This window comes from Brachionichthys hirsutus, chromosome 3, assembly GCF_040956055.1.
Source record: "Brachionichthys hirsutus isolate HB-005 chromosome 3, CSIRO-AGI_Bhir_v1, whole genome shotgun sequence".
NCBI lineage: Eukaryota > Metazoa > Chordata > Actinopteri > Lophiiformes > Brachionichthyidae > Brachionichthys > Brachionichthys hirsutus.
In genome coordinates this window covers 2,145,693-2,173,349 of record NC_090899.1, presented here as the reverse complement: position 1 = coordinate 2,173,349, position 27,657 = coordinate 2,145,693, and the positions used below count along the sequence as shown (strand labels likewise).

Below are 27,657 nucleotides of genomic sequence, written 5' to 3'. Positions count from 1 at the left end.
CTCAGAAAGATTTTGTGTTACCTTGTTGGTATCACAGAAAATCTACTAAACTTATATTCCCTATACATTCGTAGTAGTTTCTTCACTCCTTAGGCATTTAAACAAGCCTTACCTCTTAATTTTGACCTGAACGATTGTGGTGAAACTGCCCTGCAGCAGGATGCACATCCTAAGCGACTGGTTTTACTGGCCAGAGGGAATGTGGGAAAGACCCTAAAATCTGGTGGCCCAACTCAAGAAGTTAAAATACTATATACAACACAGAAATACTTCAACTGTCTGAAGTCAGAGATACAAATTCAGTCAGTTTTTAATTTATGTAGTCTGATTTTGGGTTTAGTGTGTTTAAAAAATCATGACCAATACTCAATAGTTGTTTCTTTTTAAATCAGTAATGATCTTTATCTCATATCAGGTGGACAAAGTGATCATCACAAATACTTACAGAGACAATGAATTTTATTGAAGGACAGACTTTGGTGGACAAACAGGATTTTTAATCTGAGATGACGACAGCACAAATGTAAAATGTGAAAAAACAAATACTGTTAGCGAAGTGCCGTGTGATTTTACACTGAATATGTTATGGTGATAATCAATAATGACATGAAGAACATAAAGACACACATTGTGATTTAAACAATCAATATATCTTAGTTGTTCAAGTCATGTTGATGTCAGTCACACAACTTAATTTAAATAAGATCCTAAACCCAGAAGAGAGTAGACAAAAAGTAAATCCTCTGCTTAGAAAAAGGTTCTACAGCAGGAAGAACGTCCCGCACAGGTGTTCAGCGCTCGTCCTCACCGGGGGGGGGGGGGGGGAGAGAGGTCCATCGCTACATGATAAATGAACAGCTGTGGCTCTTCAGACGATCATCCAAACAAGAGCTTACAGTTCATTTTCAAGGCTGTTTGTGCACGTCTATTCCTCTGCCCCGGGAAAATAATCCATCTCTTCCACGTTGGAGACCTTTTTATGGGATGAGTTCTTTCCTCTTGTGCAGATTTATGGTTTTATACAGGAAACAAATCTATAAAACTTGTAATATTCGGTTCTCCACTGATTTGATGCTTACACAGATGCGCGACTACACAAACACTCAGAGTACGACCGCGTTCGCTGACAGTCAAGCCGAGTGAACGCAGACGAAGACGTTCTTGTGCTCGTCCCAGTAGTGCAGCTCGTCCGGGAAGCTCCAGGAGCAGGCCAGCTCTCTGCTGCTCTTGACCGCGTGGACCACGCAGCCGCCGGGCATCTTCTGGAAGAGGAGCTCCGCCACTCCCACCACCGTCAGTTTCTTCTGACTTTGCACCACCTGCTGGACGTAGTTCTTGTCCACCGGCTCGGGCGAGGCGCTGTAGGACACCCAGACGTGAAGCTTCTCGTCGGACGAAGGGACCTGGAAGCGACTTTTCCCCGCCGGGCAGTGAAAGTCCTTCTTTTTGGCGAACAGCCCCGTGGGGGTCCTGAAGACGCGCACGGACCAGCCCACCCAGTCAAACTTCTTCCTCAGCTTCTCGACGACAGCGTCGGCGAGCTGCTGGTGGGTCAGGTGCGCCTGGTCTCTGACGAGGCGGCGGGAATCCAGCTCGGCTTGTTTGGGGAAGCCGACGATGCAATCTTCAATGGCGGCGTTCATTTTATCCTGGACGGCCGTCATCTTCTCACCCCAGTCCTTCAGGAGAGCGTCTTCCTCGTCGTATCCCTTCAGAGCGGCGTGGCCCAGCAGCGCGATCAGCCCGATGCAGAAGAGTTTCTTCAGCCTGGCGCAGAAGTCCTCAACCGGCCGGCGACTTTTCTCCTCGTAGTTCAGGGTGATGTCGAGCACCGATTCCCCGGAGAAGTTGTCTCCCGTCACGGCGTTGTAGAGGGTGATGAGGTTTTTGTCGCCGCCGGTTTTGGCAAAATGCTCCAGGAAGAGCTTCTTCTTGACCTCCCTGAACTTCGGCTTGGCGTTGAGGATGTCCATGTACTTCCTAAACTGGTTGGTGATGTTCTCCTCCAGCGGGAAATACGCCGTGTCCAACCCGCTCTTCTTGATCTCCTCGTTGATCCGCTGGATCTCCTCGGAGACCACCTCCAGGCGATCGCGCACCTTCTGGAACTGCTCCTTCATGAACGCCGCTTCTTTGCTCTCCACGTTCTCCAGAGCCAGCCTCACGATCGGCGCCGCGATGGCAAAAATCGGGAAGAGGTCGCCGGCGATGCTGGCCACCACTTCCGCCCCTTGTTCGAACACTTCCATCGCGGTCTCCACCATGTCCTTCCTGTCCGACACGAGCTTCTGCAGCTGGTTTGCCATGGTTCTGCTGACCGGTTCTAACGGGAGAACATCTTACAACCAGATTCAACACACTGAGAGGAACACACGGGCAGGTCTTGATCTACTCACAGTTGTGTTTGGGTTCCTGGGCTGCGCTCTGCTCCCTTCCTCCTCCTTCCGACGCTGGTGAGGAAACAGAGAAGCGGCGAGGTGAGTCTCGGCGCTCGCGACTAGCCACACCCAATGAGCAATGAGGCAACAATGCAACGGGAATTCTGCTGCGACGGATACGGGAGCCACAGCAGTCTCTTCGAAAGCTGAGGAAATGTCTGAAGCGGGCATTGTGGGTAGAATAAGCAAAGGCGAGCGACTTCTGTTAGCATTTCTGTCACCTGTTCGACAACACGCCGCATATTGACTTTAAACCAAAGCAAACCAAACAAGGGAACTCGTTGAATATGAAATACTCTTTTAAAATAAAAATAAAAAATACAAAAATATCCGTCAGCCATTCTCCGTCTGTTTAAACGGAGCGGGGGGGCGGCGGCACAGAACTGGGCCGCCGTGTTTTTAAGGATGCATTCCATAGCACTTGTTGTCCACAGCCTGGAGAACAAATGTTATGGATGAATTCTGCGTCAAGATCATGGAATATTTATATGTATATATATATATTTATAGTGAATAACCCCAGATTTGGGGAAACAACTCCTCCCAGCGCTCAGGAATCAGAAAGGTTTCAAAAGCAGCCAGGGTTGACTGGGCATGTCCAGACTTGTTCCCTTTCAAAGGGAAATTTGGGGTGGAAATCAGATTCTGGTGCAGAATGACGTGAGGTCCACCCTCCTGCCTCGCGTTTAGCCCGGGTGGGTAATGAGCCCATCGCCACGGAGACGGAGGCGGCGGCGCTTCTCCCTCGGCCGAGCCGATCAATGCTGGAGCCGCAGGCGTGGGAAGTGATCGAGTGGAAGAGGTTAAACTTGCTGGGCAAGGCTGAGTTTCCCAGTGGAACTCGGCACGTTACCACGGCAACAAGACAGTGGAAAATAAACTGTCAGCCGCTTTGTCTCTGCTGAGGTCCGTGTATAAATACCTCGTCTGCAGTGAGGGAGGCCGCCCTTATTTATCAGCCGCTGCAGCGATCAGACAAGATCACAAATTCATGGATTCATGAATACCGACAATCAGAACCTCGAAATCATTTCAATCAAGTAAAACTGATTTCATCTCCGATGTTTAATACGTCAGTTTATGTCATGTGCCTCCACCCATTTTCTTAAACTAATAACTTTTGTCTAATAACTTTGCTTTAATCTTAAATACTGTACAGATTGAATAATCGAGATATCAAATTGGAGTTTGAGTGATACAAAGCTGCGATTGGGGTTTTTTTTTTTCCCCCCAGGCTGGATGTAGATTTATATTTTATAGACAAAATAAGCCTGGTGTCTGTAAAAAAAAACTAATCAGGCATGTCCTTGAAAGACTTGGGAAGGAAAAACTCGTGAAATTCCAGGAGGATATCAGAACATTTGTAGTTACTGTATCTTATTGGATTAGACCGAGCTTGAAACTAATTCCTGTTTTCCTCGGATGCTCCTCGTCTCCCTCGGGATTGAGAAACCGAAAAGTGCTTCCAGAAATCACATTTTCAGAGTGAAGAGGCAGGAGGTGATTCTGCAGAGCCCCCTCCCCTTATTGATTCTCGTTCAAGTGAAGGCTTTCTGTTCAACTTCGGGCCCACGCTGCACAGAATGGATCTGAAGCGGCTGCGTGTGATTCGTCGCGTCAGACAGCTGACCGCTGACACAGAAACGAATCGCCCTCTTAACGGTAAAAGTATCGATCCGTCCGTGAACGAGGCTGTAATTGTACCAAACAAAACATTTGCGTCTCAACGCCACATATTAAAGCTTTTGTTACCCACTTCCTGGAAAACGTGGCGCAGACCTGGCAACCAACGCCCCTTTAAATCGATACCCTCTATTTAAACTGCGCCAATTCGTTATAGATTAATTTACTTGATCAAATGAAGCTAAAGAAGCGTTTTAGCGCATAAATTAATGCGCGTTACGCATCGCGGTGCGTCGAAGACGGAAAAGCGATCGATTATGTAACGCGGGTTAAAGTCGATGAACAGGAATCGATCGATTTCTTTAAACGTGTCCGATCACAACACATTATCGATCGGCACGCGCCAGGCCACTGGTGGAAACTTATTGACCTGAAACGGACTCACCTGGAAAAAGTTTACGGAAGAAACGCCACAAACTTGAGGATTGTTTGTCTTCCGGTTGGTCACGTGGCTCTCGTGTTACAGAAGAAAGCCACGCCCAGTTGGAGTGGAGCGAAAGTTGGGCGGTGGAGATAGAATATTGTTCTCGATCAACCTCCACCATTTGAAAAACAAAGTGAAAGAGTTTTAACTCCTGAAACGTCTCAGTAATGTCTCAGTGGAGTATTGATTACCAATAATGACAAAAACAAGCGTCGCTTTTGTTTGTGTTTATTTTTATTACAAATTATATATCAATATATATTTGATAGATTCGGTGACAATAACAAACTGAGACAAACAATCCCAACTCGAGGTCCAATAGCTCACTGACTTTGAAGCTTTTCACCATATTGATCCGTTCACATCGAACCTGAAGCAAACTTTATTTTTGAGCAGGCTGCAATTACATACAAAGACAGCATAATACGCTAATGCTATGCGTAATATTTGCATTGTTTGCATATTCCCTGCGTTGAAAAATGTCAACTTTCAACCGAGAAATTCAAGCGGCGTGCTGCGTCGCCAAAGCCGATCGACATTCGTACGTCCGCACGTCTTTACGATGTTGATGCAGAATAGACGGAACTGTAGGTGGACACCTGGAGACTTGACGTGCATATCGATACCGCACAGAAAAGAAGGGTGGGTGCTTGGCAAAAAGCTAGCGTGGAGGTCAGCCACGTGTCCCTCTATCTGCAGTTCCAATTAGAACGATATTGAGGATACGTGAACGCAAGTAATCCCAGATCAAATCAGATTTCACCTCTGTTCATTGATTCAGAGTACAGGCTTACAGCTTGGAGATTTTATGGCTTTCAAATTGTTATAATCCCCGAAGCCAATTACAAATCACAAGTAAATTGCAGATTATGCACCAGCACAGACGAGATTTATTTAAAGGAGATTTAAAGGACGTCTGACTACTAATCCGATCGTGTGCTGATTGGTAGCTCGCACCTTTCTGCCTACTTCCCGTGCGTCTACTCAGGATGGATGCATATGTAGGCTCTTTTGTGTTTCCCATAGTAGTAGCAGTCCTCTCTGAAGTTGTTGGTCTCCACCACCTCCTTGTAGTGGCTGACGGCGTGGACCAGGCAGTTGGGGAAGCTCTTGTACAAAGACTGAGCCACTTCCATCATGTTCCCCTTTAACTTCTGACCCTCGATCTTCTCCTGAATCTCAGTCTTGTTTATGGGCTTGGGGTTAGCACAGAAGGAGACCACCACCTTGACCCTGTTCTTGGTGAGAATGTCAAACCAGTTGGCTTTACCTCCGCTTCCGTGGTACTTCTTCCCTGCCAACCAGTTGAAAAAGATGACGCGCTCCTTTTCGCCAAAGGCCCTGATGGACCAGCTCACCCAGTCGTACTTCTTGACAAGAGACTCCAAAAGGGGCTTGATGAAGTCTTGGTTGACGTTCCCGGGATTCTCCTGAAGAAGGTGCTCCATGTCCATTTTGGCTTGATCGGCAAAGTTGTCTGTGCAGTCGTCCACTGCTGCTTTCATGCGTTTCTCCACGTCTTCCATCCGCGCCTGCCACTTCTTTACCATCTCCTCCCCCACCGCCCCTTCCTTGAGGGCGGCGTGGCCCATGACGGCGATGATGCCCACCACAAAGAGCTTCTTGAGGCGGGCACAAAAGTCCTCCACTGCCCTTCTGCCCCTCTGCTCTGTGGTGACAACCGTCTCCAGCAGGGGGTCTCCTGAGGTGTTCTCCCCAGTGACAGCGTTATAGAGAGCATCCAAGTTCAGGTCTGCGTCGGTGTGCTCGTAATGGCTCAGGAACTTCTCCATCTTCTTCTCTTTGAACTTCGGGTTGGCGTTGACGAAATCCTGGAACTTTTCGTACTGGCTGAGAATCTGAGCCTCTCGATCAAAGTTCTGCTTGTTCAGCGATGTCCTCTGCAGCTCCAGGGCAATTTTGTCAATCTCATCTTGGATCCCCTCCAGATGCTGGTTGACAATGTCAAACTGCTGAACCATGTAGCGGGCCTCTTTGCCTTCCGGGTTGCTGAGTAACTCCGCGGAAGCGACGAACACGGCCTCCAAGACTGGGTGAAGCTGGCCCACGGTGGCCGCGAGCACCTCGGAGGCTTGCCCCATGATCTCCACGCCTTTCTCAATCTTGTCCTTGTTCTGCAAAAGCCAGTCTGCCACGGCACTCATCTTCGTGTTTTTCGGGGTCTCACGCTAACTAATCTACTTTGATTTCCCACGGCACAGAAACTCTGCCGGTGCCTGAAAGGAGAAGAAACACGAAACGCTTGTGAAGTTCATTGCGGCGTGACTTTTGAAATCATTTCAGGTGCATTTGGCAAAGCGAACGCAAATCTAGCTGATCACAGGACATTTTCCTGACAAACAAAACGCTGCCATAAAGCAAACGGCCGGTCGTGTCTGCACATGCAGGCATCCAGTTTCGTGCCGCGCCCTCAGAGGCTCCGTTAATGACAGGGACGTTATTTTTTTCCCCGTCTTGGTGGCGTTAACATTTATTAAAAAACACTCATTTGGGTACACAAACGAGACACGCATGAACGGCGGCTCTGAACAAATATCAAACACGGCGTGTGTGCGCTTGTGAATTTCGATGTGATGAATTGCGCAACGTTGCAATTATGGCCCTTTGGCACGTCATGTATTTGCTCCATCGATAGCCGAGGCCCAAAGCAAACGCAGATGTTCACAACATGGGAAAGCAAGGAGGATTTATTTTGGGAACGATAGTAAGATTTTTCAGTGTAAAACACTCCAGAGAGATGACCGAACTGGTTTCTGAACTCCCTTGAGCTCGTATGCAGTTGAGAAAAAAAGGCACACCCAAGACTGAGAAAAGAAAATCCACACCGCTTGCACTTGTCCAGTAATATAATCCCACTTCCCTCGCTTTTATAGCACAAAGTTGATCAAAACCAGACATTGGAAAATATCCTGTTTTTGGTGGTTTTGGCATGAGGAGAGACAAACACAGGGTTTTTATGTTGGAACCACAGGACATCAGCGCCGTTGCTGCAACAATGAGATCGGTGGTGTGTCTTTACAGCCTTTCCTATTGCTGCATTAATTAGATTTTATATTCAGTCACATGCCAGCGGTGCTTTCTGTGTGAAGCAGATCAAACAAATAGCAAAAGAAAAGTGCTAAATTCTGACTTCTAATGACAAAACAGAATATAATTCCATTCCAACAAAGGAAAAAAAAACGACATAAAAAGGAAATACTTACTGAGTAATTATCTTCCTTTGGGATGGGAAATATTGATCCTTGTAAAAGTGGAAAAGAAAAGTCTGTCTTATTGTGACACACAAAAAAAAGAAATATATATTTTTGTGACGAGAATAAAAGGCGAGTCCCGCTGATCAAATACAGTTTCCCCCTTTCACTGTGATAAAGCTTTAATGGCAACCACATACTCAAGTCCTGAACGAGGCCACATCCCCCACAGGACTCATCTGCACCAGCGGCGGCTCAGAGTTTGGCCTTTTTAATGGGTTTAAATCACTTCTGAAGCGACAACTGAACAGCTTTAAAGGAAATAAAAGACCGAAAGAAGCAAATTCCTAAAATCTTCTAATTAAGGTCAGCTTTAATCTTCTTTCTTTCTTTCTTTCTTTCTCTTTCTTTCTTTCTTTCTTTCTTTCTTTCGAGGATGGAGATGTTAAATAAATTTATTATAGAACAGAAGAAGATGAACTCACCTTTCGAGCTAAATATCCAGTTATCCACTAGTCCAGCTGTGCCTGTGAGCACCAGACTCGCCTGGATGTATATATACACTCTCTCTCTCTCTCTCTCTCTCTCTCTCTCTCCCTCTCTCTCGTCACTCCCCCATTGGAACTCCTCCATCCCATTCCTACATTCCTCAGAGACCCACTCTAGGAGGGATGACGGGCCGGCACTGACACCGATAACATCCTGTAAACACTCCCCCATGCAGGGACATTATGCACCCTGGGAAAATAAAAAAATGTCCCCCCTCTCTCTCTCTGGCTCTCTCTCTCTCTCTCTCTGTTTCTCTGTCTTTGAGCGAGGCAGGCGAAAAGAGTGAGAGAGTATAAAAAGGAGTCCAGTCACAGACGGGTTCAGCAAAGCGACCCATCAGAACAAACCCCTTTTTGTTGTGGCTCTAAGGTTGCCATGACCACTGGGCTGGTTCCTCTGAGTTCTGTCGGACCGAGCACGCTCAAAAGGCTTCATTTGGGTCGCGGCGTTTGCAGTTGTTGGGATTCAAGCAGCCTGAAGAAGATTTTATAAATGTTGACCGACTTCGCTCTGCGTCTTGTAATGAGTGACGGACACCGATTGGCTGTTTGATTCAGGGGCTATGAATAGAGATGCATTTGCCCGGAAGGGCCAGCCCATCCAGAATCGGTCCGTCGCGGCACCGCCGGGGTCAAAGACAGTCTGTGTTTGGGAGACGCCACCATCGGTCACAGCCTTTATAAAGCAGGCCGTGAAATGTCTGCAGCCAATCGGTGCTGGTCGGCCCAGCAGAGGAGGGTCCGGCGGGCACGGGCAGCCTCCTCGCTCCTGTGTCGTCCCACTGTCAGATCTCACACTTGACTCGTGGCGTGATGGGCGGTACGGCCCGGTGCCGGTAAACACGCTGGTTCCTTCCATGGTGGTGAAGAAAGCGATCCAGCAGTAAGTCCTACTAAAGCGGTTCCGGCACCAGAATCAAAGGAACGCCTTTGATGTCTAGTAAAGGTTTCCTTTTCGTTGTGTGTGTGGTTTCAGCTTCTCCCACCTGCTGAGCCTGAATACGTGTCGCCAGCTGAGAAGGCTTTGAGTGGATCTCGCTGTTTGACTTTTGGCTGAAAGTGAATTTATTTGGATGATAAATCTCAAAGTTTCATCCCAAAAGAAGAAGGAAAAAAAAAAAAAAAGTAATCAAGTCCTCTTTTCCTGTTTGTGCCGAGAAGCTAATATGATAAAAGGCTTCCTCATCCGAGGATGCTCTGGACCAATCGCTTTGACCTTTGTCAGAGGTTTGTGTTTCCTCCTCACCACAAGATGTCTCTTGAGCTCGCAGGAAAAAGCCCCCCAGTGGTTCATCCCGTGGCAGAATTCACACCACGAGTAACTGGAGAGGATTCGCGTTTAAAAATCTCAGCGCAATTCAGCCAAAAAAACAAAACAAAAAGGGCCGATCTTTCTCGTTGCAAAGCGAAGAAGACAGATCATCTCAGAGAGAGATAAAGATGCTCAGCCTGAAATACAGGACTTAGATTCTTGGCAGCGCTTTAAACAGACATGAAATACGTTGATGACACGCTTGGCAAGGTATACAGCAGCGATAAAATATTGCACAACCCGATTAAAGAGTTTTCCCTTTAAGTACACTCTTATCTAAATCAGTCAACGGCCGAAAACGACGCCTCAGCGTTTCATCAGCGAATCAAAGGATTGCCTCGCCAGTAGGAAGTTGCCGTGAGAAAGATGGGCTTTAGTAACCGACGTGCTGGATTTGGCCGCCTTCCATGGGAAAATAAATGTAGGCGGGTCTTTAAATATGGCAGAGCTGCATAAAACGATTTTTTTTTCTTGCTGCAGTGGATGCCCGATGGTGAGATTTCACCCGAGGCCACAGCCAACAGATTGACGGCTGCTACCTGCCCACATTCACGCCACGTTTTCACAAGAGCTCCATGCAGTTTAAACAGACACATCCTGCAGAGGTATAATTATTGATCAGGACATCGTTCACCTGGGTGCAGCTGCAGGAGTCTCATTCGAAGGTGTGATCGCACTTGGATGTATTTAGAATCCGACGTGATCGGATTTGTCAGGCTCATGTTGTGGTTTGTTCTGAGCCAAGTATGAAAACGATAGATAGTTAGGTGGGTTTAATAATTAATGACGGCCATTTAAAACGCGCTTCTCTTGACCTGGATGCATTATTAAGCACTCAGAGGGCGCAGACCTCCGCCAAGCAGCTCATTCCCCTCCTGATTGGATTTACACCGTCCACTTATTGATCTGGATCGTCATCAAAAGGTTGTTCTTGGTATCTTTTACACACCAACCATGAAAAGTAAAAGTGAATCGGAGTTTATGTTTATTTTTAGCTGGTTTTCTAATCCATAAATGTAAAAAAAAAAAAAAAAAAAAGTTTTTTAATTCCTGACATTCTGGATCAGAATGAAATTCTGAAATGAATGAAATGAAACTGAAGTCCTCGTCAACGCCACATCTCTCTCTCTCCAGCTATGCTAAATGCTAGCTGCTAATAAACGGACAATTTCATTGTTGTCATGCTGAACTTTATTGCGTTTAACTCTTTCCTTTTAGCATGATGACGTTTGCTAATAGCACTGAGCGCAGCCGAGACTTATCAGTTCTGCAGAAATAAAAGAAACGGAAGTTGCACACACACGCACACACACACACACACACACGCACACACACACACACACACACACACACACACACTGTATTTGAAGGATTTCTCATGCTGTGTGAAGCAAACCTTCCCTTTTCTCCCTCCAGATGTTTCCAGGTCGGCGAGAACGTGGCGTTCGCTGACAGACTAAGCATCGCTAAAGAAGTCAAACAAGGGCAGGGACGCGGGGAGAAGCTTCCTTTCATCATTTCAAGGGCAGCTTCACGGACAATAAAAGTGATAGAACCGCTTATCAGGTCGTCTCTGCTGTGACTCGAACAGCCGGTTCTATAAATACATAATGAGCACAATTCCCTTGTTTGTCTCGGCCGCTCTATGTTTGCTTTGTTAAAGCGTCGTTGACCAACCCTTTGTCCCTTATCCCCTCCCGGTACTTCCAGTGATCCGTAACCCAACCGGACTTTGACCAGTCTGAGTCACGCAACGATCTGTACGTGCAACGGGGACTCCGGACCGGCTGCTCCAATGCAGGCCCATCAGCCGCCCACGCAGATCGATACCAGCTCAGGGTAGATCTGAGGAAACAGATAAAGCTTCGGCGAGGGAGAGGACGACGTATTGATTGCTTTGCCCTATTGGAAGTCTTGTGAGATCTGTAGTCAGCTTGGGAACAACAGGTTGCACGAGGAAAGAAGAAAACAACCATAAAACCTCATTAGGCCTGGAGAATAAAACATCCTCTGTCTTCTGCCAGGTGGGATCGATCGGCCCGGCGTTCCGGGTTCGGGCCTGCAGCCTTGTGTCAATGACCAAATGTTTTAGTGCATTTTATTGGATTAGTCCACTCACAGAGCGGCGGGCCGGTCGATGGTCCACTCGGACTGATGGCTAATAGCGTTATCCTGCTTGGGCCGGGATTGGCAGACATCAACGGACGGACGGCGCTATCCTACCATTGATCGATTCCTTCCTTCAGCCCCCCCCCCCCTCTGATGCTCGCCTCCCATCCAGCGTCTCATTTGTGTATGAAATATTGATATCGGATGATATGTCCTCTTGGAGATGAGGCGCTTCATCTTGATGGGAAGAGGAGAGGCTGGAAAAAGGTTGTGACGATGCGCCGCATTAAGGAATGGGCAGAGCTCCTCAAATCAGGATGATCAGGTAATCAATGATGGGCGACGCCCACAGGATTTCACTGTGAGATTTTTAATTGCAGTAGTATGATTATTTTTGTTTTGTATTCATCATCTCGCAAATATATTTAACATCTAATTTCCTTTGCAATGTTCCTTAACAGCAGGCTGCCTCTCGATCTGTGTGTAAATAGCGCCCCCTGTCCGCAAGCCTCCGCTGGTACCTTCAACCTCCCGTCCAGCAGCAGAACAATTCAGAACATTTCAGCGGTTTGTTCTCCAGGTGCGTTTGAGGACTGTCTGGCACGCCCCTATCTGTCTGTCTGTCTGTCTGTCTGTCTGTCTGCTGTTCAGCGGATGTAAGTCCTGAAACATCCAACTTGGTTAGTCAGCTGTCTGGGATGTGTGCCGTTTGAAAGGCTTGCCAGCCAGGTGACAGGTGCATTGTTGCGTGTTTTTTTCTTCTTCTTTGTTTCGCGTGACAGGATTTCTAACTTTGAGTTAAACCACGAGGAGAATAAAGAGCTGAGGTGTTTTTAAAATGACGGTTTGGACCGTCACCACCCCCGACACCCAGTTTATTCAGCTCATATTGATGTAAAAGGCCCCTAAAAATGAAAGGAATAGTTCCACATTCTTGCAAATTCCCTTTCAGAGAGTTGCCTTAGAAGAAACCACACTCTTTTTCCAGACTTTGAGTTAGCTTAGCAAAAATACACCGACTGGACACTGAAGCTAATGAATAGTTTGTCATTTTGAGATGTGCTTTATCACCTTTTCTTGAAATATCCCTAAAGTATATTTAACATTCAGAAATGTAATCATTAAAAATTACAAGTAGATGTTTTCAGTTTTTTTTATGTTAAAAAATGGTATAGAAATATCAAATAAATATGTTGTTTTTATTCTTACTCAGCATTTACTACATGCACAAATGTTTTTTTTATGCAACCCGCCACCGACCCAACTTAAGACCCCCCCCCCCCCATCCTCCCACAAACATCTATTTTCCACTCGGCCCATTTCCTCCTGCGCTGGGTTGTATCTTGCAGGCGGCCTCTGATGACTTGTGACAGCCTTGATTTACAACACAGAAGCAGAGCAGCTAAAGACCCTCCAGATCCACCGAGATATGAAGCAACGGTTGTCTCCACCCGCCCGGGACGGCCTACAGATACCATCCTGCTGAGCCGAGCCCTTTGCTGCTCGTCTGCAGCATAGCAGCTCAGCCAAAAGGTTATTATTCATAGACGATGAAACCGGTGCGGCGGTCAGAAAATGCTGACTCGTGTGTAAATATCAATGAAATCAGCCGAGACTCTGCTGCTGAGGGTGCAATGCTTTGTTTTAATGGCCGCAGTCGCTAACGGTGCCGCACAAATCACTTTACACAAGAAGCAAGAGCCAGATATTAGATCATAGTTGTTTAAGCATCTATTAATTACTCAGATTTAGTCAATAACTGTTAGGAAGATTAATACGTTGATGAGGAATGAGGTTTAAGTCAAGTGGCATGAAATGTTGATAGATATAAATGTCCATTTTGCAGCTTTAATATATTTAAATGTTTTTTTTTTAAATGCAACATCCATTGAACTTTTTGATTTCTTGCAAAATCAAAGTGGTTGGTTTGAATTAAAAAAAAGAATAAAATAAGTGGGTTTATCAAAAAAAAACAAAAAAACAGCTGCATACTGTATACAGAAATCATAAAAAAAATGTTTACCTGGATGTGCAAAACATTCCAGGAAGAATTGACCGCATATATAATTTAATGTAAATGTAAATGACGTTCTGTGGTTATCTATTCAACAAGCAAACAAACGTTGCAGCTAAAATGTCTCCATGAGACAAAATCAACGGACATGATCCGTTGCATATAGTTCCAGACCCGGCGCTGGAGAGCAGCGGGGTTCTGTTGTGGTTCCGTTGGGCCAAAGGTTTGACAGCACTTTGGTCCCGTCTGCAGCGCTGAACTCACGAGCCTCCTGTCAGAGTTCCGCAGGCCGGAGAGAGAAACGGGGAGCGGCGCTCGGGCAGATGCTGAGTCAACAAATCCTTCTTAAGAGCTGGAGGTGCTGAAGCCATTTCTCCAGAGAGACTGGATTATTACTGTATGCAGCAGAGGTAAAAGCATTTCGAGTTCCAGGCATCATAGCCTACAGGAGAGTTAGCCATGAAGTACACGTAGATATAGTGACAAAGCCTGTATAGTATACTAGCCATATTTATACATCTTTAACTATTTGTCCCCACTTTATAAAGACAGTATTTTCGGGCGTCGTCTAACTTTAAACACGCCCGTCACTCAGAGTGCACGCACACCGCCACGTTCTTGTGCCTCTCCCAGTAGTGACACTCTTCGGGAAAGCTCCACGCCGCCGCCGACTCCTTGTGACGACTGACGGCGTGGACGACAAACCCGCACAGCTGCTTCTCCAGCAGCTCCACCACCGCCGGGGCGTTTCCCTTCTTCCCCTGGCCCTCCATCACCTGCCTGACGAAGTCACGCGGCACCGCTTGGGGTTTGCCGCCGTACGACACGACCAGATTAATGCCGTTCACCTGGAGAACCTCGAACCAGTTCTGCCCGGCCACGTGGTGGAAGTGCTCCCCCGCCCGCCAGTTCCGGTAGGTGCTCGCCGAATGGTTGATCAGCCGAACCGACCAGTGGATCCAGTCAAACTTCTTCACCAAGAAGGCGAGAAGCTGCTGAGTCGTGTCCTGGAGGTTCTCGCCTTCCTTCTCTTGCAGGAGACGCTGGGCGTCCTGTTTGGCCTGTTCTGGGAAGGCGGCGGTGCACGCCTCGATAGTCATCTTCATCCTTGACTCCACTTCTTCGATCTTGCTGCTCCACTCTTGGATTTTCTCCTGCTCTTCTTCTGGGCCCTTGGTTAGAGCGCAGTGTCCCAACTGGGCTATCAGGCCCAAACAGAAGAGTTCCTTCATCCGGACACAGAAATCTTCCAGGAGACGCCGGTTCCTGGCTACATACCTGCAAAGCAGAGGAAACATTTAGCGTTCAGGAGGTTGTCTGGCTGTCCAATCCAGAGACGGCTGCTACGACAGCGGGGACAAAGACACGAGAGCTACACGTGAATTTGATGAAATCTAAAGATGTACCTTTCGACCAAATCTAAAACCGACTCCCCAAAGCTGTTCATCCCCATCAGGCCATCGTACAGCACAAACAGGTTCTTCTCTCCTCCTGTTTTGGCAAAATGCTCCAGGAAAAGTCTGGTCTTCACTTCCCTGAACTGCTGCTTGGCCTCCAAGATGTCCACGTATTTCCTGAACTGGTTCCTAATGTTCTCCTCCACGGAGAAGTACTGGGAATCCACTCTTCCCTTCTTGATCTCGCAGTCGATGTCTTCCAGTTGGGCGGAGAGCACGTCGAGCTTGTTCCTCACTGTCAAGAATTGCTCTTTCACGTAGAAGACCTCTTTGCTCTGGACGTTGTCCAAGGCCAGGCGGAGGACCGGTGCGGCGGCCTCGCAGAGGGGGAAGAGCTCGCCCACGGCGCTGGCCAGAACCTCGGCTCCCTTCTCAAACATGTCCATCGCCGCCTCGATCGCCTCCTTCTTCTGGGCCACGACCTTCTCCAATGGACTGTTCATAGTTCTGAGAGACGGAGACACAGACCCCGGAGTCAAATCCAAGCAACGGGTTTGAAATCTAAAGCTAATCTATTCAAGGTTTAGAATTTTATCAGCAGCTCCAACAAAGAGTGACCTTGGCCTTTTAAACGTCTCAGATTGTTAGAAGAGCTGCATCATTAGAATTTCACAATTTCACAATAAAAAGCAACGATTAGATAAAAGAACACTATTTTTTACTTTTTTTACTTTCCCATAAATCTACTTTACCAAATCCCCCCACAGTATAATCATTTAAATTCATACAACAATGGAGGCAGAGAGTCAGAATATCCAGCGCACGATAAAAGACGCACGCAAAAAGACACTAAATCGAAGTCGGATAAATGTAAAAGTCTGTTTTTGTTACATGGACAGAACAAAATGGGGACCTGCGAGGACTGAGATCAGAACATGGCACCGGTGCCCTTGGATCTGTTTGTGACTCAGAGCAGAGCGGCACAAGGCCACCCAGCGTTTAAAAATCCCCTTTCATCCTTGCCTTCAGCCTGACATGCATAATTTACCTCATCTTCTCTGTGGATGGAGCTCAGATGCTGCGTCACACCGGTTCTCTGACAAATCAACACAGACGCGAGTTTCGTTCGGTTTATTTGTATGAAAACGCGTCACCATTTTCTTTTACGTGTGGGGAAGAACAGCAAGCAGCTAATAATTATACGAGTCTATAAATAAAACCCAAATTAGGAAGGGGCTCGTCCGTGTCAAACTGTCACGCGCACCCCAGAAGAAATGCGCAACGACAGGCATTTTACGCACAGATCTCCTGGAGCGTCGGACACACCTTACAGCATTTTTTTTGCACCTTCTGGTGGAAGATAACGACATTCACCACATTCCTGCTGAAGCAACGTTGATCTTTTTTTTTTTTAATTACCTTTATGAGACGAATCTGCTGCTCCTTCAAGAACGACGAGCTCAAACAGTTAAGCAAGTTCTTTCTTTTTCCCTTTTCAAGTTTGAGAGAACTGTTCCCTGATCCGCCGGCGCTGAGGAGGGGTCCAAAAAAAACAAGACCCGGAGAGGAGGAAGAGATGCGCACTGAAGATCTGAGAGACGGAGAGAGTGAGGGAGAGAGAGAACGAGAGAGAGAGAGAGCGCAAACTGCACGAGTCGGTCCAGCTTTAGTCCTGTCTGGATTTCTCACTCTCAGCCGAACGGAACTCTATTTCGGGGCTTCTCTCCTTCATTTTCCCGCATGTGTTCATCGACTTTTCAAAGAGCGACGTCTCTTGCGCACTTGGCGCAAATGTCTCTTTATCCTGCGCTTCAGCTGCGCATGCGGTCCATTTCACAGGAAACCGAACTGGAGGTAAGAACATTTCTCACGTCTTTTTGGTTCCGTTCGTTGTTTGACTTAGTGGAATCATCAAGAGCCGTGCTGTACACACACACACACACACACACACACGCACAGATTGCGCGCGCGCCCGCGTGTGTACAGGTGTCAGAATCTTATCAGAATCTTCACAAAGCTTTGCTGTGTTTTATATCAGTCAAAGGCCTTCATGCCTCCCACCCCCCCTCCTCTGTGCGCTCACGACGCGCCCGCGCCCGCGCCCGAACCCAATCTCCCTCACCCCCCTCCAAAAAGGAAAATCACTGCGCACGTCATTTTCTCTCCATTCCACGAAGGGCTTCGCGTCATATCTTAAGGTTTCCCTGTCATTTGCGTCCGATATGTTTATCTGAATTCCTGACATGATGTCAATTCATTTAGGTAAAATGGATTCTCAGAGATTCCTGTGGGAATAAAAATGGGTTCCATCACCCATCACATGATGGGCGGCGACGCGCGTCGGTGGCTCCCGCAGGGCCCGCAGGGCCCGCAAGGCAGGTAAGAACCTCAGTCATCTGCATTTTCCCGTTTTAGTTCTCAAACTCTGACACAAACCAGTTCAGGTGGAAAACGATCGATCAGCCCGAGCCTCAGGCCCGCTTGACTTTATCCCCACTTCAATCCTTTAGTTTTATTCTGATCGATATCGATCACAGAGAATCTGTCCGGGTCGTGAAAATGAAAACAGGCTTTAATAGATGTGTCGCGCTCGAGTCCCCCCCCCGGGGAATTTCAGTTAATACAGGTGTAATGGTGAGCCGAGTGAAGCACTGTCGCCCCCCTGCGGTGAGATCAGAAAATAACACTTGACGTTCCTTTTTGCGTCCTGACTCATTAGAATCGGAAACGCCAAATAAGGTCAATACCAAATACCAAGATGATTTAAAAGGTATACACATTTCATTTTATTCAATGAAGCCATAACAATATGGCGCCTTAGCTGAATATGCATTTGCATATTTATTTGTGACTCATTGGAACTATAATTAAAGATTCCTGGATTAGCAACAGCAAAATATTTTTAAATCTCAACTCAGATTTTATTTTTTAGCTTTTGCTGACGATGAGATACCAACCACTGAAATATGCTTGACTTTTTTCCTCACCAAGATTACCCTGAGATTTAAAATTAAAAGATGTATCACACAAAGGATGAAGACAAACAAAAATAACAACAAATCACTTTTATTCACTCTTGTTTATTTATAGCAGTAACAAACATTTCAAGGAAGCTTTTGAGCAGTTCATATATTTCTGAACACCAATGTTTATATATATATATATAGAATCTGTTGCAACAAGAGATGGGTCAGAATGCCACAGGGCCATAAACGGATTTGAAACTGATATTTCTGATATTTGGATCTTGTTTACATTTAAAATGTGCTGCTCACTCTGAACTGTCCTGAAACAGAGTTACAAACCAAACAGGTGATATTCATACAAACTTCAGAAAAAGGAACCGTAGAACATTCATTTTACCATATTTAGAACATCCTATAAAATATACTCAAATGATTAAAACAAAACCCCTTCTAAAATAAAAAAACGACGATACAAGCCAACACATTTAGGCACCGTTGGTCAGATGAGGAAAGTGTCGGAGCCAAAACTTTCATTTTGAAGGCTGGGCGTAAAATAAAAGGTTCCAAATAAACATGAACCAAAGAATCGTGCAGACAAGCTTAAAACAAACAAACAAACAAACACTCGGTGCATCTCCTGCGTCGCCGCCAGGCTGTAGTAAACAAGTAAAAGACAATGAAGACACCTGAACATGCTGATCGGAGAAGCATTCATCCAGTGACATCACTTTAAAGTAAGAATAATTAAAAAGCAGTCATGGGAAGTGGAAATAAAGCAAAAACGTTTTTCTTTTTGTTAACCTCACAAATGATTAGATTTAGCGTCTCTTTCTGTGGTGGAGCGATCGGCCAGATATTAGTGCAGCATTACAATTTCAACTCAATTTGGATTCATTTATTTTACTGGGGGAAAAATAAAGTAATAAAACTAATCATAAATTAGCGTCACCTACACAAAACAGCAGCAAGTACGCAAAGTGCATGATTAACTTGGAATGAATAAGAGTAATTCTATTTATGTCAGTTATACTGCGAGTTTAAGCTGTAATTATATCCACACTGCAGCTCTGAAAACTGGGATTCTCTTATTTTTTTAATGTTCATTCCACCTTATAATTAGAAGACATGACTTCAGCATCGATGACAGAAGCTTTAAAATACAACATTGATGAATCCCCAGGGCGCCATCTAGTGGTGAAAGTGTTAGTATAACAGCAGCTGGAGTCAAGCTTCCTCCTCAGCTTCAGATTCCAGAATTGATTTAATCCAACTGCTGGTTAGCGACTAGAATTGTGCCAGCAAAAAAACAAACTAATCCAGATTAATCACCTAACAAGTTCAACATGTAGCAATACTCTTGTCACCTTTGCCTCAACTTGGGACAGACGATTCCTACCAGCGACTCCAGGACTGCTTTAACATGTAGCGACGGCTGCTCTTTGTCACAGCGCTCATAGGCAGCGGACATTTTCAGATGCTCACAAAGTGCTAACAGGAATAGAAACGTAAGGCAGAGGGAGACGCAGCGGGAATGTGGACACAAGTCCTGACCATGAAGGCAAAGCGGCGCAGAACGGGCGAGGCCCTTCCCTCATTCGCATCGGCGGAGAGCCTCCTGCATCTTCTCCTGCACGTGCTCCATCTTCTCGGCCCACTCCTCAGTCAGGCCCTCCTCGTCGTCCCCGATGATGGCGGTGTAGCCCATGAGGGCGATGAGGCCGATGCAGAACAGGTAGGTGAGGCGAGTGCAGAGCCGCTCCATAGTCTGCCGGTCGCCCTGCGAGTGCCTCAGGTAGACCTCCAGGACGGGCTTGCTGAACAGCTTCGGCTTGCCCACCACGCCGTCGTACAGCGTGTGCAGGTTCTGGTCGCCCAAGTCGTTGGAATAGCTCTCCTCAAAGTCGTCCTTCTTGCCCTGGCGGTGCGCCGGCCGAGCCTCCACCATGGCCATGAACTTCCTGAACTGGTTCTTGAGGTTCTCCTCCACGACGCAGTACTGGCCGTCCAGCGTCTCCTTCCGGATCTGCACCAGCGTGGTGCGATTCAGCTGGGAGAGCTGGTCCAGCCCCCGGTTGACCGAGCCGAACTCGCGCTTCAGGGTGCGGATGTCCTCGTCGTCGACGTGGTGCAGCACCACCCGGATCAAGGAACCGGCCACGCCGAAAATGGGGTTGACCACGGCCGCGGCCGAGGAGATGGTGGCGACGCACTGCAGCACTTTGACCAGGCCCTGCTTCAGCTTGGCCTGGTCCTCCATGAGCTCGTCCTCCATCATGACGCCGGCGTCTGTGACGGAGGAGACGGGAACATTTATGACTGATGTTCTTACAGGATTCAGTTTCAAGTTAGCTCTGCCTCAAATCCTTCGCTATTCCCGAATGACGTTGTTCGACGGCTCGTTGATTTTTTAATTACGGGACATTTTACAGATTAAATATCGAGCTGAAGATCTGACGCTTTAACGCAGCAGCGGCTTACATCTGATTCCTTCTCCTCTGGCTCACGCAGGAACCTCGTCCTGATCAAGGAAATGCCTGCAATAAAAGAAATTCAGAGTCAGACTCGGGACGGCATTTAGACACGCGCAGACCGATTGACTTCCTTTGCCGGTTGATTTGTCAGCAGTGAAGGAGTTAACAGCTTTGCTGCTTCTTTATGACACGGCTCCCATTCAGCACCAGGCCGCTCGGCCGATAGCTCCTCTGACGGGCGGGACGGTAGAGGCAAAGCTGCAGGACCCGTTTGTTACGTAACGGAGACGACCGTGTAAAATACGGTTTCACGCCGGGCGAGGGGGAGGAGTCGAACATCTAAGAACTGACCAGCGAGGGCTCTGCTGAACCTCCATACACGCGTTCTAGTTAAACTTTCAGGCATCTTCCTCTACGCCTGTAGATAAAAACCAGACAGTCACACGTCGAGCAGACGCCTGAACCGCACAGCCGACGACGTGCAAGTCCAAACAGCTCCCGGGACACACATTATTCCCTCGTCTCCTACGCTCTTGTTAAATACTCCTGCCCACCAGAGGGGGGCGGTGATTTGCCTCTGCTGATTTAACATCCTTCTGATTTCAGCACCACCACCGTGGACTGAAAGCAGCGCAGCAGGAGCAGGATTTAAACACCCTTCAGCTTCGGGTCGACATTAGATGATGCTTAAATGTAGTAATAAAACAAAAGATATTCCTCACTTCATTTGAACTCTATAGCCGTGAACTATTTTTGGATTATCTTTTAAAGGATCACGTTTTACAGAATTTGATCATTCTTTGCCATGAAGCTGAAATTACAGTCAGAATGTGTTTTTGGCATTAGGTTTTATTTGCTTTATTTTCTCATCGTCCTCAACAAATTCTGTTCACGCATCAATTTTGTTTACTTGGTTCCACAGACGATGCCCTGAATGCCAGGACGCCCTCCATGACCCAACATAATACGACGAGCTGCAAGAGGATGCTGGTAATGAAAGAGTTAATAACATTTTTAACGGCTATATTTGTACCATATTTGTAGTTTTTAACGATGCTGCCATTTTATTGCTGCTGTATTTTAATCTGAAACTGAAAAAAGATGAGGTTGATACAGGATCATATGGTTTTATAGTCCAATACAAATGTTAATGATCTCATTATAATATTAATTAAGGGTCGGATTAACCAATCACTGTTGGTATGCTCTTTAACTTTGATGACGACACAAGCCCCCCCACGTCCCAGCCGTTATTGACCAGCTGTGACTCAGCTTCTGTTTGCTTCGACATTAAGCAGCGACAAAGATAAATAAAGTTTAAGTTAAAGCCAAGAAGCAGAAATGCGCTTCCTCGGTTGTAAAAAAAAAAGCAGCTCCGTCTAATCAGGAAGTGACAGAGTCCCTCTCACCTGCTTCTCCGCAGCAGAGCGGCCATCTTGAATGTTTTCTATGACCAACGCCAAAGCTAACGCTCACCCAAATCTAAACACATTCGAGTCGAAACATGTCTCAAATATATCGTGTACGTCTTCATAACGCTCATTTCAACAAGCTGTTCGTGTCAGCTAACAGTTTGCTGTCTGTCTCCTCAGGTCACAGCTTGTGAGCTAGCTGGGGACGCCATTCAGGCTAATGCAGTTCAAACACGGTTATAATGAGGAATAGCGCAATAGTGAAGCATCTTCCGGAGTCTTTCTATATCTGTGAGTACTAAACAGAAGTAAAAAGCCTCATCCCGACAGCTCAGGGCCGCAGAGAACCCGCTCCTGCCCAGCTATGGCTCCCCCTAGCCGTGCCTCCTTGTTTCCTTGTTAATGCACACCATATTGCCCTGGCCCTCCCTGCTCTCAAACACTCTATAGACACCTGAAAACCTCAATATCTCCCAATAAATATTGATTATACAGCCTCCATCCGCCTCCCAGCCAACGTTGGGCACCATTGGAGACAGCTGTAGGCAGGATTCCTTACCTTTAGAGGGTGACTATGCCTGAAAGTCCTTCTCCAGAGTTCCCACCTCGACTGCCTCCGTCTTCTTCCCAGCAATCCCTGCAAAAAAGGACACTTCCATCTATGTTGAATTTGTAGGGGTGCTCAAATTGGATTAAAGATATTTTAAAGAGCATCAAATAGCCCACAAAGCCCTAAAAATGGCTGATTTGGCTCCAGATATCTATTATATCCAATTTGTCATTTTAAAATGCTAAATTAATGGCTTTAAATGGTTAAACCCACTCCTCAGATATATCAACTTTTACCTCTCAGGGTTAAACTTACTCTGGTCCATTCACAGCTGATACTGAATCGTGAAACGTAAAAAGTGCGCATCCGAAATTGGAGGCGCTTTCTGCTGCGTTTCGCGCGTTTGCCAAGCCCTGGAGCATCTTTGGGACGCTTCAAATCGTCCGTTGGTGGTATTTGTGAGTCAAAGAGACCATTTTCTTCTGGAATAGATTGAAGAATTTGCTATGGAAATCATTTAATGTGCGTAAAATCCAATCACGCATAACGAGAGCCATGGATTTTAATGGAGCTCTCCAAAAGCGCGCAGGTGCATCCAAAGGCACAGGGAGACCTTAAAGGTCCCTTTAAGAAAAAAAGAAAAAGAGAAAAGTGTATCCAGCTTGTAAGGTAATTATATTAATAATCGTGCTTTTAAATTCCAGCTCAAACTGTAACTTTTAAAACTTCACTCAAAGAAAGTCGCATCTATTTGAAAGTCAAATGCAACGAGAAAATGGCGGAATTGGTACGGCAGACGGTGGAGTTATTTATTTACTATTTAAACTTATAAAACATGTAAATATATATGCTGATACGAACAGGACTGTGCCAGAGCTGACAAATTCAAACGACAGTTGCTCTGACGTACTATGAAGAAGCCAAAACCAGGACAGCAAACGAATCCATGCAGTGCGTCAAAGTAATCCCAAAATGCGCCGCTGGTTTTAGTACAGGCATAATATCATCCTGTATTACAAAGAATTATTGTACGACAATCCGTTGAGACCAGTCAAATGGATTCTTACGCGGAGGGATTCCTACGATGGCGGTTGAATCTGTTTTCCCCAAAACAAGCCCCTAATATGCAAATGCGTTGGCAGCTGCTGGCAAAAAGCGCTGAAAGACAAGTCCTTGTTCTCTACAAATGCCTTCCCGTCCGATATTACACAAGCACGTCATGACAAATAGGCAGGGCGTTTGGTTTTCCTCTCTGCGTGTCTCCAGGCTTCAGTCTCCAGCTGCTTCTGGGAGCCCTCATCCCTTCTTGGAGACACCTGGCCTCGGGCAGCAGCAGCACAAAGGACGCCTGTGATGGAAGATCGTTAAAAATCGCCTTTTAAAAATGACAACGCCTCCGTTATCTGCTCAGAACCGACTGTCGGTATCAACGATTAGACCCCCCCACGGTGAGATCAGGCGCGCAGCCGGAGCTCCACCCGGACGCACCGCCTGTCCTCTTTGCACATTTGCCCGCAGCAGCTGTCGAGCGGATCACATTTCACATCGGAGTCTGAACACATGCAGTTCTATATGTTTCTGTAATAACCACAATTGAGCAAGCTCAGCTGTGACTGGCGGCGGCCACGTATACGCGGCGCGTAATATTCCGGCTTCGGGCCGGCTTGTGCAAGACGTTCTTGTTTTTAATTGTGGCTCAAGGGCATCCGGCGCTCTGTTGACGGTTTGAAACCCACAATCATCATGTCTGGAGGCAAAACAGGTCGCACAAGCCGCAGGGTACAAATGAGCCTTTCAAGTATGGATCTCTTTGCACTTTGTTTCCGCATTTATATTATTCCCAAAGTAAAGATCTTATATTTATTAAGAACACTGGCTTCATTGTGACACCTCCTCATGTGACACCGAACAATTCGTCGTGATATTTTTGCTTTTCTGATTTCATTTCAGTTTGTGAATATTTAAAAATAAATTGAAAGAAAAGGAAATCTTGTGTTTTTGTTTTTATTGTGCATCATTTCCAGAAGAAACCGAAGCGTTGTGGAGCAGAGTTTCATCTTTCAACGGTCGTTAGATTGAGTTTGTTTCCTGTTAAAAAACTCTTTCAAGCTTAAAACAAGATTTTTGGTGCAAGAAATTGAAAGGAGAGAGCAGAGTCTTCAATCATGATTTACACGAATGCATTCAATGTATCTGTTTATTTAAAATTCAACATGTTACACAACGTGAATTCTAAGAACCAACCAACAATCCGTCCATCCTTTTTGTTTGAAAGTTCGACCAACATTGGTTGTAGTTACAAATCCTAAGCTCCAGGGGCGCTGTTGCGAAGCTAGGAAAAAAAATAATTAAACCTGTGAGAAATGAAAAGCAAACTGATAAGGCCACAACGACGGAATAAACAAATGTCTGTTTCAAATTAAAGTTATTTTAGACAACAGACCTGGAACAAACCTGAATATGATAGAATACAAGCATTAATGGAGACTGAGGCTCAAACAGAATAACATCAGCTAATGGCTACGTAGCACAAACATCGACGGCGCGACTTCCTATCAGCTGCACATTATTCCTCCAGCGTTGTGGGATCCTCCGAGTTCTTCAGACGGCTCCGCCTTCTGCAGCAGGTGAGCGTACTGCGTGCCCTCGTTCTGGAGGCGAGAGGTCTTTCTAGCGTAGTACCGCCGGGACGCGGCTCGCCACGCCTCCCTCTGCATCAACTGAGACTCATCGGGCAAATCCGAGATCAGCAGCCTCCTCCTCCTCCTGTCCCCCGCAGAGTTGGGCCGCGAGCACTGGGGGTCTGCGGCGGGGGGGAAGGGAACCGAGTGCGAGGCGGCGCCTTGTTGGCGGGCTACTTTTCGGGCGTAGTATCGCCTGGAAGCCGCTCGCCAGGCCGCCCTCTTCAGCCTCTGGGTCTCCTCTGGCAGCTCGGACATCGGCACGTTCTTCTTCTTGTTCCTGAGAAGGGTGAGAAGGGACAGCGCAGATAAGAACAGAGTCGTTGATGCTCTCAATCGCAGATCAACGTTAAGGCGCACACTAAAGACTAAAACGAGTGAAACAGACTGTTCGCACCCGGCGCCAGCCTCAAACGGCAGCGAGTTACCTGGAGGCCAGCTGCACCTGCACCTACGAAGGAACCCACCTGAGCTGGTCTCCTTCAGACGCGCCGCAGCCCACAGGCTCGGCGTGGGAACTCTCCCCAAACTTCCTCCTCTCTCTGTCCTCCCGTCTTCCTGAAGGAGCGAAAGGGATGAATATTTTATTCGGCACACAAACACATGCTAGGACGCGTTTTGATGACAGCTTTTTAGCCGCACAGTTTATCTGGCGTTATTTTATACTAGTGACAAAAACAAAAAAGCATTTTTTGGCTTGAATCCTCCAAACCTGATCGACTTTAATCGTATACTGCGACAGCGATCAGTCGCCTCTACCAGCGCATGCAGAGCAGCCGTGATGAAAATCTGACTATCTGTGCAATGAAATGAACAAAAGTAGGTTTTAAAGTATTAATTAAAGTAAAAAAAAAAAAGATTCTGGTTCAGGATTAAGTCGTATTTGATGCCCCCAGCTTTACTTTTACAAGACATCACATTACTGCCCCCCCCCCCCATCCCGAGGTATACTTTGTGCATTACTTCTTTCACAGGGGGGCTCTCTGTTCTCAGACGGACTGCTCGTGCTCTCCGTCTGCTCCTTGAACCCCTCTTCACTCATTTCCCACTTGATGAAAAACGCCTCCATGTCACACGGCTCCTCTTTGACGACGAAGCTGCTGGGAGACGGAGGCAGATTCCTCGCCGCGTCCGACATGGACAGGGACTCCGGGGAGTGGGAGGTGCAGCTCTGCTCCGGGTCATCTCTGTTGGGCGATGACGGAAGAGCCGACTCGTGGCTTCGGCTGGAGACGTGCGACGGGGGCCCCGCAAAAAGTCCCACTGGAGAGAAAACGGGAGTCACGTTTGGGTCGGAGGTCACGGGTCACATTTTCCCTCATTTTGGTGCCCTTATAATTGTGTTCCATTTATTTAGATATGCTTGGAAACAGTAGAAATACATAAATGAAGATTAAATTGTGGAATCAATGCTTGATCGTAAAGAGAACAAACAGGTTTATGTCATTCCTCTGTTTCCAGCGTCTTTAAAACGCTGGCGTGGATTCGAACCGATGCTGACTCACAGGATAAACTCATCTCACACTCCTGCTGCGCTGCGGCCATCTCCGCGTCCGTGTAGCCCGGCCCGAAGTCGCTCTGCGGGTCACCGGCGGCCTGCGGTCCGGCGAGGCTGTGGGAGGGGGTCGCATTCTCAAACGCCCCGGACGAGCACCCGCGACCGCGCTGCACCTGCAGCTCGCGTTCGATCCCCTCCAGCCTGCTCTCCAGCCGCTGGATCTCTTTGTCCCTGTCGGCCACCATCCGCTGGAACTCGCGAGTCCTGGAACTGTTCACGCCGTACAGGACGTTAATTATCGAGTCTATCGCCAACCGGATGGCGTTTTCCACCACGAGGGCCTCGTCGTCCCGCAGGTGGGCGTGTAAAGTCCCGTTCTTCACCAAATTCATCGTTCAGATCGATCTGCTTATTAAACGATCGCTCCTTATGTTCGAGAACGCGATGCAGCTAGCTTCCAAGGGGGGGTAGGCTGAGACTCACTGAGGCATAATCCGGTCACAGGACGATACATTCATAATAAACAGACACATTTATCGCCGTACATGATTTATAACCATGTAAAACAGCGACGTTAGCCACTTAATACAGACTTTGATTCAGCTAGCAGCGGTAACGCAGGCTAAAGTCTGTTCACGTCCTTCCTCGTTTTCTTCTTCGGCTCTGATAAGTATGGTTTTGTTTCCGCAGCGCCGTCCAGTGGCGGACACAGGCATTACAACAACAACAACATGCATTACAACAGACATTACATTACTGTACTGTTTTGTTTTTTGTTTTTTAATTTTTTTTTTTTTGCACTTTTGTTTTTTTTGCTTTCTGTTGTTGCTGGTTGTTTTTACATTACAATGATTGAATGCACCATACTCAACTAAGGAAATGGGCATATAACTAATACAGATTTATTTTGTAAAGATTTATATAGGAATTATATATATTTTG

General features: G+C 46.8%; 5 protein-coding genes across 7 annotated transcripts; all 5 read right to left on the bottom strand.

Annotated features, from left to right (window-relative positions):
• Positions 1-448: 448 nt before the first annotated feature.
• On the bottom strand, positions 449-4,533 carry rpz4 (rapunzel 4). 3 transcript variants are annotated; one of them, XM_068760391.1, is made up of 3 exons: positions 4,507-4,533; positions 2,397-2,450; positions 449-2,323 (listed from the first exon to the last, which is right to left on the bottom strand). In XM_068760391.1, exon 3 carries the CDS (start codon positions 2,304-2,306, stop codon positions 1,131-1,133), a length of 1,176 nt encoding a protein of 391 aa, XP_068616492.1. In that variant the 5' UTR covers positions 2,307-2,323; positions 2,397-2,450; positions 4,507-4,533; the 3' UTR covers positions 449-1,130. The 3 variants fall into 3 exon arrangements, with proteins under 3 accessions (XP_068616492.1, XP_068616494.1, XP_068616493.1); XM_068760393.1 differs by lacking the exon at positions 4,507-4,533 and having other exon boundaries at positions 449-2,310; positions 2,397-2,433; XM_068760392.1 differs by lacking the exon at positions 4,507-4,533 and having other exon boundaries at positions 449-2,338; positions 2,397-2,424.
• A 231-nt stretch (positions 4,534-4,764) lies between these two features.
• rpz5 (rapunzel 5) lies at positions 4,765-6,710 on the bottom strand. The gene has a single exon (XM_068760400.1). The coding sequence runs from the start codon at positions 6,708-6,710 to the stop codon at positions 5,526-5,528; it is 1,185 nt and encodes a 394-aa protein (XP_068616501.1). The 3' UTR covers positions 4,765-5,525.
• Positions 6,711-14,327: 7,617 nt separating this feature from the next.
• LOC137917835 (protein rapunzel-like) lies at positions 14,328-15,640 on the bottom strand. The gene is made up of 2 exons (XM_068760571.1): positions 15,147-15,640; positions 14,328-15,018 (listed from the first exon to the last, which is right to left on the bottom strand). Exons 1-2 carry the CDS (start codon positions 15,638-15,640, stop codon positions 14,328-14,330), a joined length of 1,185 nt encoding a protein of 394 aa, XP_068616672.1.
• Positions 15,641-18,197: 2,557 nt separating this feature from the next.
• rpz (rapunzel) lies at positions 18,198-24,030 on the bottom strand. The gene is made up of 4 exons (XM_068759492.1): positions 23,604-24,030; positions 22,546-22,623; positions 20,582-20,637; positions 18,198-20,389 (listed from the first exon to the last, which is right to left on the bottom strand). Exon 4 carries the CDS (start codon positions 20,376-20,378, stop codon positions 19,695-19,697), a length of 684 nt encoding a protein of 227 aa, XP_068615593.1. The 5' UTR covers positions 20,379-20,389; positions 20,582-20,637; positions 22,546-22,623; positions 23,604-24,030; the 3' UTR covers positions 18,198-19,694.
• A 577-nt stretch (positions 24,031-24,607) lies between these two features.
• On the bottom strand, positions 24,608-26,299 carry LOC137917817 (uncharacterized). The gene is made up of 3 exons (XM_068760552.1): positions 26,181-26,299; positions 25,685-25,775; positions 24,608-25,497 (listed from the first exon to the last, which is right to left on the bottom strand). Exons 1-3 carry the CDS (start codon positions 26,284-26,286, stop codon positions 25,092-25,094), a joined length of 603 nt encoding a protein of 200 aa, XP_068616653.1. The 5' UTR covers positions 26,287-26,299; the 3' UTR covers positions 24,608-25,091.
• Positions 26,300-27,657: the final 1,358 nt, after the last annotated feature.

Excerpts from the sequence above, each read along its gene's own strand:
- rpz4 (XM_068760391.1), bottom strand. The coding sequence starts at position 2,306 with ATGGCAAACCAGCTGCAGAAGCTCGTGTCGGACAGGAAGGACATGGTG.
- rpz5 (XM_068760400.1), bottom strand. The coding sequence starts at position 6,710 with ATGAGTGCCGTGGCAGACTGGCTTTTGCAGAACAAGGACAAGATTGAG.
- LOC137917835 (XM_068760571.1), bottom strand. The coding sequence starts at position 15,640 with ATGAACAGTCCATTGGAGAAGGTCGTGGCCCAGAAGAAGGAGGCGATC. Across the intron at positions 15,019-15,146 it reads GTTTTAGATTTGGTCGAAAG|GTATGTAGCCAGGAACCGGC; the intron begins GTACATCTTTAG and ends TCTGCTTTGCAG.
- rpz (XM_068759492.1), bottom strand. The coding sequence starts at position 20,378 with ATGATGGAGGACGAGCTCATGGAGGACCAGGCCAAGCTGAAGCAGGGC.
- LOC137917817 (XM_068760552.1), bottom strand. The coding sequence starts at position 26,286 with ATGGAGGCGTTTTTCATCAAGTGGGAAATGAGTGAAGAGGGGTTCAAG. Across the intron at positions 25,776-26,180 it reads AGAGCCCCCCTGTGAAAGAA|GAAGACGGGAGGACAGAGAG; the intron begins GTAATGCACAAA and ends TCGCTCCTTCAG. Across the intron at positions 25,498-25,684 it reads TCTGAAGGAGACCAGCTCAG|GAACAAGAAGAAGAACGTGC; the intron begins GTGGGTTCCTTC and ends CACCCTTCTCAG.